We start from the raw sequence: 14,134 nt of genomic DNA, 5'->3' as shown, positions 1-14,134 counted from the left end.
AACCAAGCAACTAAAATTTCAAATCTAAATTCATTTATTAAAAAAGATAATCAAAGATAATGAGCATAATCAAAGTGCAAGATAAAAAATACTCAATAGGCCATGTTTTAGCAATTAATTGCAGATAATTTACATCTTGCATAAGATATATACAGAGGATATCATAGATTATGCCTCTATTGGGATCCAAAGGTGTTCTCTCCACTATAAGTCATGTAAAGAAAGCCATCTTCATCCTTATTTTCCTCATAAATAGCAGACATCAATGCAGCTGCAAAAACAAAGGATTTAGTTCATAGAATCATTGTTGAAAGGGCAAACACAACATTCACTTTCAGTGTCTACTTACCAGTTGGAGGTAGAGTGTTGTTGATGAAAACAAAAATAGCCTTCTCTGCACTGAGCTTAATTCTTTTTCGGACAACATAAACAAACTGACCCACAGTCAAATCAGCTGGGACAAGGTACCTACATCATCAGAATAAGAGTAACAAGATTAATTGAGAATACATAGAATCAGACCAACCATATGCATTAGCCGAGATTAATATATCTTGCAATCCTTGATTACTCGAATATGGAAAGAAATCAAAAAGTTTGATCCTTTAAGTTTTTATACTCATACATCAATGTATAATTGGAGGTAACTCCATTCCACTGTCAACATGGGTAAATCAAAAGAGTATACAGAAGTTATGAGTATTGAATGGCTATTGATAAAACAGATTTTGAGGTATTATCCATAGCCATTTGACACATGCATACATATGCACTATTCATAGCCAGAAATCCCCAAGTACGGAATCAGTTTTATATCACTAAACAACCACACTTTTCTGTTAATTGTCTTTCAAACTAAATCTGACAATTATAGCCCACTCTATTGCAACATGAATATCATTGATGCATTTGTCATAACTTCTTAAATCTTTTACAAATTCCTTACGAAAATAAAGTTAATTGGCGTAAAACAATTATACTGTGGTACGCTTCATTGCTTCAACACTAGTACAAATCAGTAATTATTTTAGGAGTATCCAAGTATCAACTAAAGATGGGTGCTTGGTTTCATACATTACAACCCTCACCACCTACAACTGTGGTTACAATACTAACACAACAAAAATAACACCTTAAAAAATCTTCACAACAAAACCAATCAAAAAAGTAAAAACCATTCAAGCAGCAAAATTGTATTCTCAATCTCAGGCCTGAAAAGTGATCAAAAGGAATAGGAACAGCATCAGAAAATAACTTACTTCTTCTTATCAATGTCTGGAATGTCACTTCTTTCAGCTTTCTCCACAATCACCTGCACACAATCACCACATATTTCAACAAGAATGCTTCAAGTAAAAACAAACACCAACACAATCTATATTCTACACAGTAAAATCTTACGGGAATTCTATCTGGATACTTCTCTCTAATGCGGGAAGCCTCGGCCTGTCTTCTCTCTGTCATGTAGAAAAGATAAGTTGATAGTTAATTGGAATATATTTTATTTGTTTGAACTAAAAGCTTACTTCTTAAAAAAAGGAATTTTAGAATATGGAGTAAAATGTAATTGGATCCCTGAAAGGGTCATGGCAGGTTAGGTCGACCAACTAAGTGCCTAATGGATCAAAATTGGCACCAAGTTTATTTCTGATACTAACGTGGGATGCACCTGGAATGTCAGGTCAGCCCGAAGGACGAACTTGATGCCCATTATGATCTCCCAGGGACTTAGTTGGTCGGCCTAAACTTCGAGGGACTAAGTAAGTTGGGCAAGAATCTTTCAGGAACCAAAATGAGGTTTCACTCTAGAATCTAATTAGTAGCATAGTAGACAATCAAAATTGAGAAATAAAATAACAAAACAAAGTAATGTGTATGCAATACAAAAGGCATGAACTTTGAACTCAACCAAACAAAAATTAAAAAGGGATTTTAGAATTTCATAAGAATTTCTCTAAAGAACATTAAACAACGTACAAATTAGTCTTTTTACCAAAAGACAAGAACTTTGAATTCAATTCAACCAATCAAAAGGTTTTCATTCCCAGCAAATATCAGATTATTATAAAAGAAAAAAAACAATAATAAAGCGTACCCAAAGGATGTTGAAGCTTGAATGAGGTTTTAGCCATGATGGAATTAGAAGGGTGATTGTTCTCTGAAAATTTCAAACAACAAAACATTAGAAATTCCCACACCCTAAATCAGAAAAAAGGAAAAGATTAAGAAGGAGGAGGAGTGTAAGATTCAAAAAAATAAAAACCTAATTCACCTACCCAACACGAAAGGATCAACGATTGAAGGAAAATGAAATAACCTCTGTCTCTATCTCTGTATAAAAGAGGAAAAAATTGAAACTTTATGGATAGGATAATGGAGTGAAAAATCCTTATAATAATATTAAAAAAAATGGGATTTTGTTATCTTTTTGTTTGATGATAATAATGGTGATGTTGTGTTTGAGTTGAACACGGAACGTTTGTTTACTTATACTTTCTCTTAACGGCTTGGATTGCTTATTTCACAAGTAAGCTTCGTTGTGAAGCTCTTCTTAAACGATGTCGTTTTTTAATGTGTAAGCTTTCATCGGATTTCTTATCTTTTTTTTATATTTTTGGTTGAGTTTAAATCATGGGTTCCACTTGCCAAGTTGGAAGTAGCTGCCAATATAATTGTGGATAATTCACGAATTTCTTTTTTGGTTTGAATGGATAATTTACGAATTTTAAACGATAAGTATTTGAAGAGATTAATATTTTATCACATTTTTTAACCACAAATGTTATTTTATTTGGGTCACTCTTTGGACATTTTCTCTATTCAAGATTTCATGAGAATTACCATTTAACTCTTAAAACTGAAATAAATTTTGTCTTCTCTTTAATTTTTTATTATCACATCCTCATTGACCTTTGCAACAATTTCTAGGGTGGACCTTTTTAACAATTTCTAAGGTTGGTACGAGGACAGTATTGTGTTTTTGAAGTAACTTATGTCTAACAACATTCGCAAAATTTGTGGATAACTAAATTCTATTATATTTTTCCTGAGTTTTTTTTTATGAATTTCATCTTGAATTTGATATTTTACTTCACCATATGCTGAATCTCCAACAAATCCATCGAATTGTCCAATAATTAAGTGGAGTGGCTGAAATGTTTCATGCGATAGAAATGTTCCATGCGATAGAAATGTTTTACTAAATCTTAAGAGAAAAAATAACATAAACTCAATATAGTAAAGATGACAACGTTATGTTGGTGAGGATGTATTAGGAAGAAAAGTTATGTAACTCGTATTATAGAATGAATACACTAGAAAATATAGGATTAGAAATAGATGCATTAAGAAGAAAATTTGGGTAACTTATATTATAGAAAATATGGTAAAATCACACCTTAGTGATTTGGATATGTGTGAACGAGATTCTTAGAATCTAATAAGAAATATTATATCAAATGGAAGCTAATACAATTTCTAAAGTTACAGGAGGTCAAGAAAAACCATAGTTAAACTATTAAGAACTATTTAGAAATTAATGTTTTGTCGATAGACATGATTCATTATATAACAAAATATTATTGTTTGATCTATATAAGTGACTCTACTTAATTGGACTAAGACTTGGTTATTAACAAGTAAAGATATTAATTGCAACCAATGGGACAAAGTATAACTATAATAAAGGGATTGGTCGGCTCAAAATCTTAAACATTATATTTATGGATTTATCAACTTATATATTTCTTACTTAATTCATTCATCTTCTACAAGAGACTCATCATACTCGCATTAATTTATAACAATTTCCACCTTGAATTTAATTTATATAAGAGTTTGCTCCCTCTTAAGTGAAAGTCTTCAGATTATTTGGTGTCACTATCAGCTAGCTTAGTCTAACCCACGTAGTTGAGAGACACATTTCCTCTTCACAAAGAACCCAGTCCAACCTAGATATGAACCAATGACGTTATTCTTCAGTGTACCAATTATAGCCCACCTAGCAATGAGCAATTAATTGTCTTCTTTGTCTTTGGACCACTGTTGTTTGTTGCATCCAATAAAACATACCGATTAGCGTGCATTTAGTAAAAATTATATTTTTAGTTTTAATTTATTTATCCTATATAGAAAGCCAAAACTTGAAATAACTTCCTTCATGGTGTACTTTTCATTTCCTATATTGTCCTTAACATTATTTAATTTTTACAAAAAAACTATATAATCCTAAGCAACTACCACCAATACATTAATTAACCACATATCTCATCTTAAATTAAATATTATCATAAACACACAAAAATATAATATAAAGTACACCGAACACAACAAATACATTGATGCATTTGTCATAACTTCTTAAATCTTTTACAAATTCCTTACGAAAATAAAGTTAATTGGCGTAAAACAATTATACTGTGGTACGCTTCATTGCTTCAACACTAGTACAAATCAGTAATTATTTTAGGAGTATCCAAGTATCAACTAAAGATGGGTGCTTGGTTTCATACATTACAACCCTCACCACCTACAACTGTGGTTACAATACTAACACAACAAAAATAACACCTTAAAAAATCTTCACAACAAAACCAATCAAAAAAGTAAAAACCATTCAAGCAGCAAAATTGTATTCTCAATCTCAGGCCTGAAAAGTGATCAAAAGGAATAGGAACAGCATCAGAAAATAACTTACTTCTTCTTATCAATGTCTGGAATGTCACTTCTTTCAGCTTTCTCCACAATCACCTGCACACAATCACCACATATTTCAACAAGAATGCTTCAAGTAAAAACAAACACCAACACAATCTATATTCTACACAGTAAAATCTTACGGGAATTCTATCTGGATACTTCTCTCTAATGCGGGAAGCCTCGGCCTGTCTTCTCTCTGTCATGTAGAAAAGATAAGTTGATAGTTAATTGGAATATATTTTATTTGTTTGAACTAAAAGCTTACTTCTTAAAAAAAGGAATTTTAGAATATGGAGTAAAATGTAATTGGATCCCTGAAAGGGTCATGGCAGGTTAGGTCGACCAACTAAGTGCCTAATGGATCAAAATTGGCACCAAGTTTATTTCTGATACTAACGTGGGATGCACCTGGAATGTCAGGTCAGCCCGAAGGACGAACTTGATGCCCATTATGATCTCCCAGGGACTTAGTTGGTCGGCCTAAACTTCGAGGGACTAAGTAAGTTGGGCAAGAATCTTTCAGGAACCAAAATGAGGTTTCACTCTAGAATCTAATTAGTAGCATAGTAGACAATCAAAATTGAGAAATAAAATAACAAAACAAAGTAATGTGTATGCAATACAAAAGGCATGAACTTTGAACTCAACCAAACAAAAATTAAAAAGGGATTTTAGAATTTCATAAGAATTTCTCTAAAGAACATTAAACAACGTACAAATTAGTCTTTTTACCAAAAGACAAGAACTTTGAATTCAATTCAACCAATCAAAAGGTTTTCATTCCCAGCAAATATCAGATTATTATAAAAGAAAAAAAACAATAATAAAGCGTACCCAAAGGATGTTGAAGCTTGAATGAGGTTTTAGCCATGATGGAATTAGAAGGGTGATTGTTCTCTGAAAATTTCAAACAACAAAACATTAGAAATTCCCACACCCTAAATCAGAAAAAAGGAAAAGATTAAGAAGGAGGAGGAGTGTAAGATTCAAAAAAATAAAAACCTAATTCACCTACCCAACACGAAAGGATCAACGATTGAAGGAAAATGAAATAACCTCTGTCTCTATCTCTGTATAAAAGAGGAAAAAATTGAAACTTTATGGATAGGATAATGGAGTGAAAAATCCTTATAATAATATTAAAAAAAATGGGATTTTGTTATCTTTTTGTTTGATGATAATAATGGTGATGTTGTGTTTGAGTTGAACACGGAACGTTTGTTTACTTATACTTTCTCTTAACGGCTTGGATTGCTTATTTCACAAGTAAGCTTCGTTGTGAAGCTCTTCTTAAACGATGTCGTTTTTTAATGTGTAAGCTTTCATCGGATTTCTTATCTTTTTTTTATATTTTTGGTTGAGTTTAAATCATGGGTTCCACTTGCCAAGTTGGAAGTAGCTGCCAATATAATTGTGGATAATTCACGAATTTCTTTTTTGGTTTGAATGGATAATTTACGAATTTTAAACGATAAGTATTTGAAGAGATTAATATTTTATCACATTTTTTAACCACAAATGTTATTTTATTTGGGTCACTCTTTGGACATTTTCTCTATTCAAGATTTCATGAGAATTACCATTTAACTCTTAAAACTGAAATAAATTTTGTCTTCTCTTTAATTTTTTATTATCACATCCTCATTGACCTTTGCAACAATTTCTAGGGTGGACCTTTTTAACAATTTCTAAGGTTGGTACGAGGACAGTATTGTGTTTTTGAAGTAACTTATGTCTAACAACATTCGCAAAATTTGTGGATAACTAAATTCTATTATATTTTTCCTGAGTTTTTTTTTATGAATTTCATCTTGAATTTGATATTTTACTTCACCATATGCTGAATCTCCAACAAATCCATCGAATTGTCCAATAATTAAGTGGAGTGGCTGAAATGTTTCATGCGATAGAAATGTTCCATGCGATAGAAATGTTTTACTAAATCTTAAGAGAAAAAATAACATAAACTCAATATAGTAAAGATGACAACGTTATGTTGGTGAGGATGTATTAGGAAGAAAAGTTATGTAACTCGTATTATAGAATGAATACACTAGAAAATATAGGATTAGAAATAGATGCATTAAGAAGAAAATTTGGGTAACTTATATTATAGAAAATATGGTAAAATCACACCTTAGTGATTTGGATATGTGTGAACGAGATTCTTAGAATCTAATAAGAAATATTATATCAAATGGAAGCTAATACAATTTCTAAAGTTACAGGAGGTCAAGAAAAACCATAGTTAAACTATTAAGAACTATTTAGAAATTAATGTTTTGTCGATAGACATGATTCATTATATAACAAAATATTATTGTTTGATCTATATAAGTGACTCTACTTAATTGGACTAAGACTTGGTTATTAACAAGTAAAGATATTAATTGCAACCAATGGGACAAAGTATAACTATAATAAAGGGATTGGTCGGCTCAAAATCTTAAACATTATATTTATGGATTTATCAACTTATATATTTCTTACTTAATTCATTCATCTTCTACAAGAGACTCATCATACTCGCATTAATTTATAACAATTTCCACCTTGAATTTAATTTATATAAGAGTTTGCTCCCTCTTAAGTGAAAGTCTTCAGATTATTTGGTGTCACTATCAGCTAGCTTAGTCTAACCCACGTAGTTGAGAGACACATTTCCTCTTCACAAAGAACCCAGTCCAACCTAGATATGAACCAATGACGTTATTCTTCAGTGTACCAATTATAGCCCACCTAGCAATGAGCAATTAATTGTCTTCTTTGTCTTTGGACCACTGTTGTTTGTTGCATCCAATAAAACATACCGATTAGCGTGCATTTAGTAAAAATTATATTTTTAGTTTTAATTTATTTATCCTATATAGAAAGCCAAAACTTGAAATAACTTCCTTCATGGTGTACTTTTCATTTCCTATATTGTCCTTAACATTATTTAATTTTTACAAAAAAACTATATAATCCTAAGCAACTACCACCAATACATTAATTAACCACATATCTCATCTTAAATTAAATATTATCATAAACACACAAAAATATAATATAAAGTACACCGAACACAACAAATACATTTTAATTCAAAAAGTGAAATATATAAAAATTGAATATGTAGTATGACACAATATTCACCGGCAAGCACGAAGTACCTGTACACACTAGTATATAATAAACTCAGATTATAATCTATTGAGACTATAAACTGTGAGAATATAATCTATTTATATTTGTGTATCTTAGCTGAAAATTGAATATAAATTTTTATTTTGTTTGGGTAAGGTATAAAGATTATTTTTTTACATAGTAAATTTCAGAAAATGGTATTAGGTTATTTGTTTATGTTATGATTATTTTGGTTATTTTTAACATTATTTTATCAAATATAAATTTTAATATTTACCATCATATATATTTTAACTATAATTATTTTTTATTTTTAATATTGCATAACAAAGGCTAAAAAAATATTAAAATAAAATATATCATAAAAACCAATATCAATATTTAAAAACAACATGACACACAAATAAATAGAAGTTTCTAAACTTGAATTACATAATTCACAAATGTCAAGTATTATGATGGCGTAAAATGAGAAGTAGAAAATTTGAAGAAAAAATATAATAACCCAAAATAAATCCAACCTATAATTTTGAAGCTTCTAATTTTGGTTTTTTTCCAAAAAAAATCTGAGTTTATAATTTCATTTGATTGTGAAACATACATAAATTTTAAGCTTAATTTTAAAAAATAAGCAAAAACTCTAAATTTTCATCTATACCAAACATGCACTAGCTTCCATATCCTCTTATAAAACTTTTAGACACAAATCTCACGCAAAGATCCACCAACAATTGCCTCCATTAGCCCAATTGAACCTTGGACTCCAATTTTCTAGGAGATTAAGGAATTTATAAAAATAGAACCACAATTGGTTAACTCAAAACATTAAGACATTATATTTAAAAGTTCATCCACTTATATATTACTTATCTTATCCATCTATACTCGTGAAACTTATCTCACTCATACTTATTTCTAACAACTCTAACTCACAGTTTCAAATTATTTATTTTTTCTTTTGTTCTAATTAACTCCATTTTATTTTGATCATTGTAAGTTCTCTAACTATTTGAAGTTGTGCATATTTAGTTTCCTCTTTATTTTAGAATTAGACTCATCTCCATTACTTGAGAGAGAAGTAATGCCAAAAAACAGACAAAATATCATATGTAATTACATTTGAATCCTTATATGTATTATAATAAGACAAATTTACCCTTAAAACTACAGAGGAAAATTACACTTCCCTTTTCATCTGACCTTTCATTTTAAGTCATATAACTTACTTATTTAATTAACTAACTGTTAAGTATCGCGTTAAGTGTTGTGTTACTGGAGTTTATTAATTATTTAAATAATAAAACTAATATAGTTTACATAATAAAAAGGTTAATGAGTGCCTTAAAAGATGAAGCCCTGGACGATAGGGAAAAGTTTCTAAAAAGAGTGCAAGTGTTTTTGTTTTGTTTTTACAAACTGTTGTTATGGTAATTTCATCCACCTTTTATTCACAATCTTTGGTGCAAATGTTGTATAAACTTCAAAGTTTATAAATCAAGTTAGAGTTTATAAGGCATGTGTTCCATCTAGTCCAAGCTATGTCATGGCTAGGCTAAATCGCCAAGCTCGACTAGGTACCAGGTATGAACAAGTCCACTCCAGACGACCCGCAAACAAGATTGAACAACCAACCAATCCAGAGAAAGGATAAGTTGACCAAATAGACCTAGATGACAGTACTGAGGACCGCAATCTCCTTCCATCTATCTGTCACACCGCCTATACAAGACTAACACGCTGTATGAACAACGCATTTCTCTGCCACAATCGCATGCCACCTGCATCATGTGCCACTTTATGGCGACAAAAATAGGTCTAGAATACGAGAACCAGGACTAGAGCATGCTATAAGTCAACTATCCAATGTACAATCATGACAGAGCCACCCAACACGGATAAAGTAATTCATGCTTGTCTGAGGCAGGCATGAGGTACGACAAGGTGTTCGACCATGCTAACATCATCTACCAGATCGAGAATATTCTATATCATTATCCACTATAAATAGGGGACACTCTCATAAGAAAGTTATTATCTAATACTCTTTTTATTACACATTCTATTCTCTACACACATATCTTTTATATATTAACTTGAATATCAGAATATCTTTTTAGGTATCTACCAAGAAACTCCTAGACACAATTCAAATAATATTTAGAAGATCTCTTGCTTGGAACTCACACCCAATTATTTCCACACTAAAGAACAAGAGGAAATTTGAATTTTCGTAACTAGTTGATAAAATAGAACTTTGTGGTAAAATTAATTTATAAGCCAACTTTTTAGTAAGCATAAAGTAAAATGATTAAGCACATGACTTATAAGTTACAAGTCATCTCCGTGTGACTTATTAAATATGGACTTACAATCTTCCTTGTAAATCCCAACTATCTAACTTATCTTTATCTTTGGTGAAATAAATTAATGAGTGGAGATTCACTTACTTAAAGAGTAAGTTTTTTAAATTTATTCTCCATCATAACCATTAATCCTATGGACATCTAATGATTTAGATATATTCACTAATTGAAATCATTGGATTTCCTTAGAATTGATGGCTATGATTAGGAATAAGTTTAAAAAACATACTATTGGAGTAAGTTTAAAAAACATATCCTTAAAATAAATTTAAAAAACATATTCTTAGAGGAGAGATTCTTAGAGTAAGTAGATCTCTCCTCTAAATTAATTAACCTACCTATAAATCATTTAGGGGCCTTACCATAAAACCACCAATATTGACTATCTTACACTCTAGCTAGCATGGGTGGGCATGGGCTCATAGCTTACTCCGAAGCTTTGTAAATAAAGGTTAAATCGGATCATTTGTAAAAAATGATTAATTTAATCGTAGTTACAATTTCAGGAGGAAAACTTGAAAGGTTATTTTTTTTTGTAAAGTTTGTATCAATAGTAATATATAAAGTTCATAAAAATAAAAGAACTGTTTAGAACGCGTTGTTAAAGTAAAAGCTTCCCCTTCAAAAGTTGTGCATACAAATGTCCCCCTTATTTTTGGGCATTGGTTGCGGAGAGACTATAATAGCAACTTGTCACAGGTCCCAGCCATGCATGTCTGCCGTTGTTCTACCACATCAAGCACATTTTCGTGGAACCAGGCGGGGCCACAATCTAATGAACCATGTTAAACAACTATTCATCTTATAAATAATGCATTTTCTAAGTTATATTGTTAATGCAAGCTCTCCATTTTTTGGTAGGGTCTCTCTCTCATGAAAAAGAACAACCCTTATGATTCTATAGCTTCATATGAGGACATTTTCTTTTAAACGTTTTAAACTAAATACTTTTTATACTTATAAAGTCCATTTATAATTTACAGGTTATGTTTTGGTATGTTTTTTATAAGCAAATCTATTAATGACAGGCATAATGGTGTCAAGCAAATTTCAACTTACAATAAAGTTCAATACAAGTATAGAGATCAATACACCATCGAACAAAATAGTAAAACTGCGATCCCATATTTTTTTAGAACCATATCCAAGATCTAATTTGAATCAAGTTCATATTGCGGATAAAACTAACATTTTCCCCTCTAAAAATAATGTTGTTCCTCGTACTCCAAATGAACCACATAACATCAAATCATAACATTCTCCACACAGATTTCCCTTTACTAACTTAACAAAGGGAATCATGAAGTTGAAGCACTTCCACAATCGAATTCGGTACACTATACTTTAAATGGAGCCAAGAATAAAATCATTTCCACACATTGGTGACAAATGTGCAAGATAAGAACACGTGCTAAATATGTTCATCATGCATAATACACAACACATACTTCAAATCATCCGCCCCAATAATATTTCTCTTATGAAGCTCAATTTTAGTTGGGTCAGGTAAGTAGTTTTCACCATATAACACTCCGATTTATCAAGATTCCATCTTCATATGTCACCAACACCAGTCATGCATGAGTGATTCTAAATAAGTTCACGAAGACTTCTCGCAAGATCTTCATCCCAATTGATGTGAATCCATTTTGGAAGGTTCTTATGTACGATCTATCTTGGTTGGTGTTGGCCAAACTCACGATTTGATTGAGCCTTGTATGAACGAGTAAGCAACAAAATTGACTAAGTAAGATAAAAGAAGATGGAATAGATTTGAGGTGATAGGGCACCACAACACTTGAGGTGTTGATAAGCCAATGTGATGCTCACCACAAGAACTTGGTTCTTGATAAGAACTTTTAATTTTGGTTCGGCCAAGAAGGTTTGGAGAATGCACAATGCTCTCACAAAGAATAATCCTTAATTCATTATGAATTATACTCAACTTAACTTGTTTATTTCATGGTGAATAAGCTTGCGTATATAGGCAAGCCAACTTTGCTCCCACGAAAAGAAATGGACAAGACATTAAAGTCCTAATTTATGGTGATCCTAGATATGATACCATTTGACTCATAAACTATTCCTACACATGCTTAATTTAGGTGCCTTATTACAATCAAGAGTATAATTAAAGACATTAAATATAATGAAGAAGACATAACATTCTTATTTATGCTTGTGAGTCAACAACTTGATGACTTGAATATCATAGGATCTTTTGCCTCATTGATGCCACAATTTAAGACATAAATCATATGGTGAAATTCTTGTCTTAACTTTAAGTTATGGCTCCCAAGTTGCAGAATGAATGTTTATGGCATATGATTCTTCTTCCATTTGTATTCCACGACTAGAAATGACTCCACTTTGAACACATAGAGAAATAAGAGTTAAGTCACCCTTAAATGTGTCCCACGACCTAGAATTGATGAGCATAGGATGTCATCTTTAAGATTAGAAGTTCCATCGCCAAATGAAGTTAGTTTCTGAGCAAAACAACCTAGGATGACATTGGGATGTTTATGTCCAACAAGCCAAGCCTCAACGAATAGAATATGGTGTTAAACCTTCATTATTGAGCATATTAAGGCTTCCAACGTGCACTTCAAGTTTCCCATGAACAACTCTTCTCCAATAGCTCTGAAAATAACTTAGGATGTTGTTTGATGATTTATGTCTACTTGAACTATGCACCAATGGTCCAAACATGGTGTAAAGTCGCCATTAATGACCCATTTAAGTCCCTTTCAGTCATAACCATGATTCCCACGAGCATTTCCTCTCCAAAAGATCTATTAGTCTTTATTTACCTTCCAAGTAACAATAAACAAAGTGAGAGTGTCGTTGGTTCATAAAAAATAAAAGTTGGTCCAAGCATTAAAGTGTGAATTACACTTTTAGGCTTGTTTTAAGTCCCACAAGCCATTTTTGAAAATACACATTATTTTTGGGAAGATTTATTAAATAAAATATTAAAAAATATATGCTAAGTGTTGGTCCAAACTTGGCCCACACAATTATTATTGAAATTAAAAATAACCCGCACTATAAGTATTGACTAGGCCGCCTGACTCGGCCAGACCACACCCAACGTCAAACTTGGCACGCTAGGCATAGGTGCCTGTGCGCATAGGCCTATGCCTCAGTCAAGCTAGATGCCTGATGCACCTGGCCCCGTGCCACGGTCAGAATTGGTGCATTGGCCAAGTCCTTGACCTGTCTCATGCACATGGCCTGATCCATCTTTCGCTCGGTCAAAACCATGGACCATGATGCAATTGAGCATCTTAACACCCTCTTGGACTAACTTTGGCTCACATCATGGATCAACCATGTGAGTTGTCCAATGACATTTTGTGCCCTTTTTGTTCATGCCCTTGTCATTGGGATGCTCATGCCTTCATGGCCATCATAGTAAAGCTTGGTCTCCTTGGGTATTGCATCACTAATCAAATAAAGGTCCCTTCCACTCCCTATTTGTCCAAGCCCTACAATCCGCTACTGAAGCCTCCTTCTCCAATTCAAGTATGTACGATCTTGAGAAAGTTTCTCTAAGCTTTTGCTAACCAAGCCAAGTATCATGCTAAAATCTAGTATGTATCTCATAACCAATTTCCTTCCAAAGATTGCTCTCTAACCAATTAATGCCATCTCCCAAAGGTGGACCAATTTTGACCAAGTCCCTCCACCACCTTGACACAAATGAATTGGCATTGAAAACCCCATGATTTCCATACTTTGAGTTGATCACTCATACCCATAAAGCCTCAAGGTCCACAAGTCTTCTCTTCCACTTTTCCAAAAAAAATCATTAAACCTAGAAAGATCCTTAACATCCAAACCACCAAGCGTTTTATGCTTACACACATAATACCAAACAACTCAAGGAATACCTTTTGCTCCACTCTTGTTACTCTAAAGAAACTTTCTCTGAAGAGAAACCA

At 32.0% G+C, this 14,134-nt stretch overlaps 1 protein-coding gene across 4 annotated transcripts; it reads right to left on the bottom strand.

Moving 5' to 3' along the window:
- On the bottom strand, nucleotides 12–6,012 carry LOC109334549 (autophagy-related protein 8C). 4 transcript variants are annotated; one of them, XM_019570380.1, is made up of 6 exons: nucleotides 5,714–6,012; nucleotides 5,533–5,595; nucleotides 4,839–4,894; nucleotides 4,697–4,749; nucleotides 350–468; nucleotides 12–271 (listed from the first exon to the last, which is right to left on the bottom strand). In XM_019570380.1, the coding sequence occupies exons 2-6, from the start codon at nucleotides 5,567–5,569 to the stop codon at nucleotides 177–179; spliced, it is 360 nt and encodes a 119-aa protein (XP_019425925.1). In that variant the 5' UTR covers nucleotides 5,570–5,595; nucleotides 5,714–6,012; the 3' UTR covers nucleotides 12–176. The 4 variants fall into 4 exon arrangements, with proteins under 4 accessions (XP_019425925.1, XP_019425926.1, XP_019425924.1 ...); XM_019570381.1 differs by lacking the exon at nucleotides 4,697–4,749 and adding an exon at nucleotides 1,260–1,312 and having other exon boundaries at nucleotides 5,714–6,007; XM_019570379.1 differs by lacking the exons at nucleotides 4,697–4,749; nucleotides 4,839–4,894; nucleotides 5,533–5,595; nucleotides 5,714–6,012 and adding exons at nucleotides 1,260–1,312; nucleotides 1,402–1,457; nucleotides 2,096–2,158; nucleotides 2,277–2,556.

Source organism: Lupinus angustifolius, chromosome LG19 (assembly GCF_001865875.1).
Source record: "Lupinus angustifolius cultivar Tanjil chromosome LG19, LupAngTanjil_v1.0, whole genome shotgun sequence".
Classification (NCBI taxonomy): Eukaryota; Viridiplantae; Streptophyta; class Magnoliopsida; order Fabales; family Fabaceae; genus Lupinus; species Lupinus angustifolius.
Note: the sequence above shows the minus strand (reverse complement) of the source record. Positions and strands in the feature narration are given on the sequence as shown.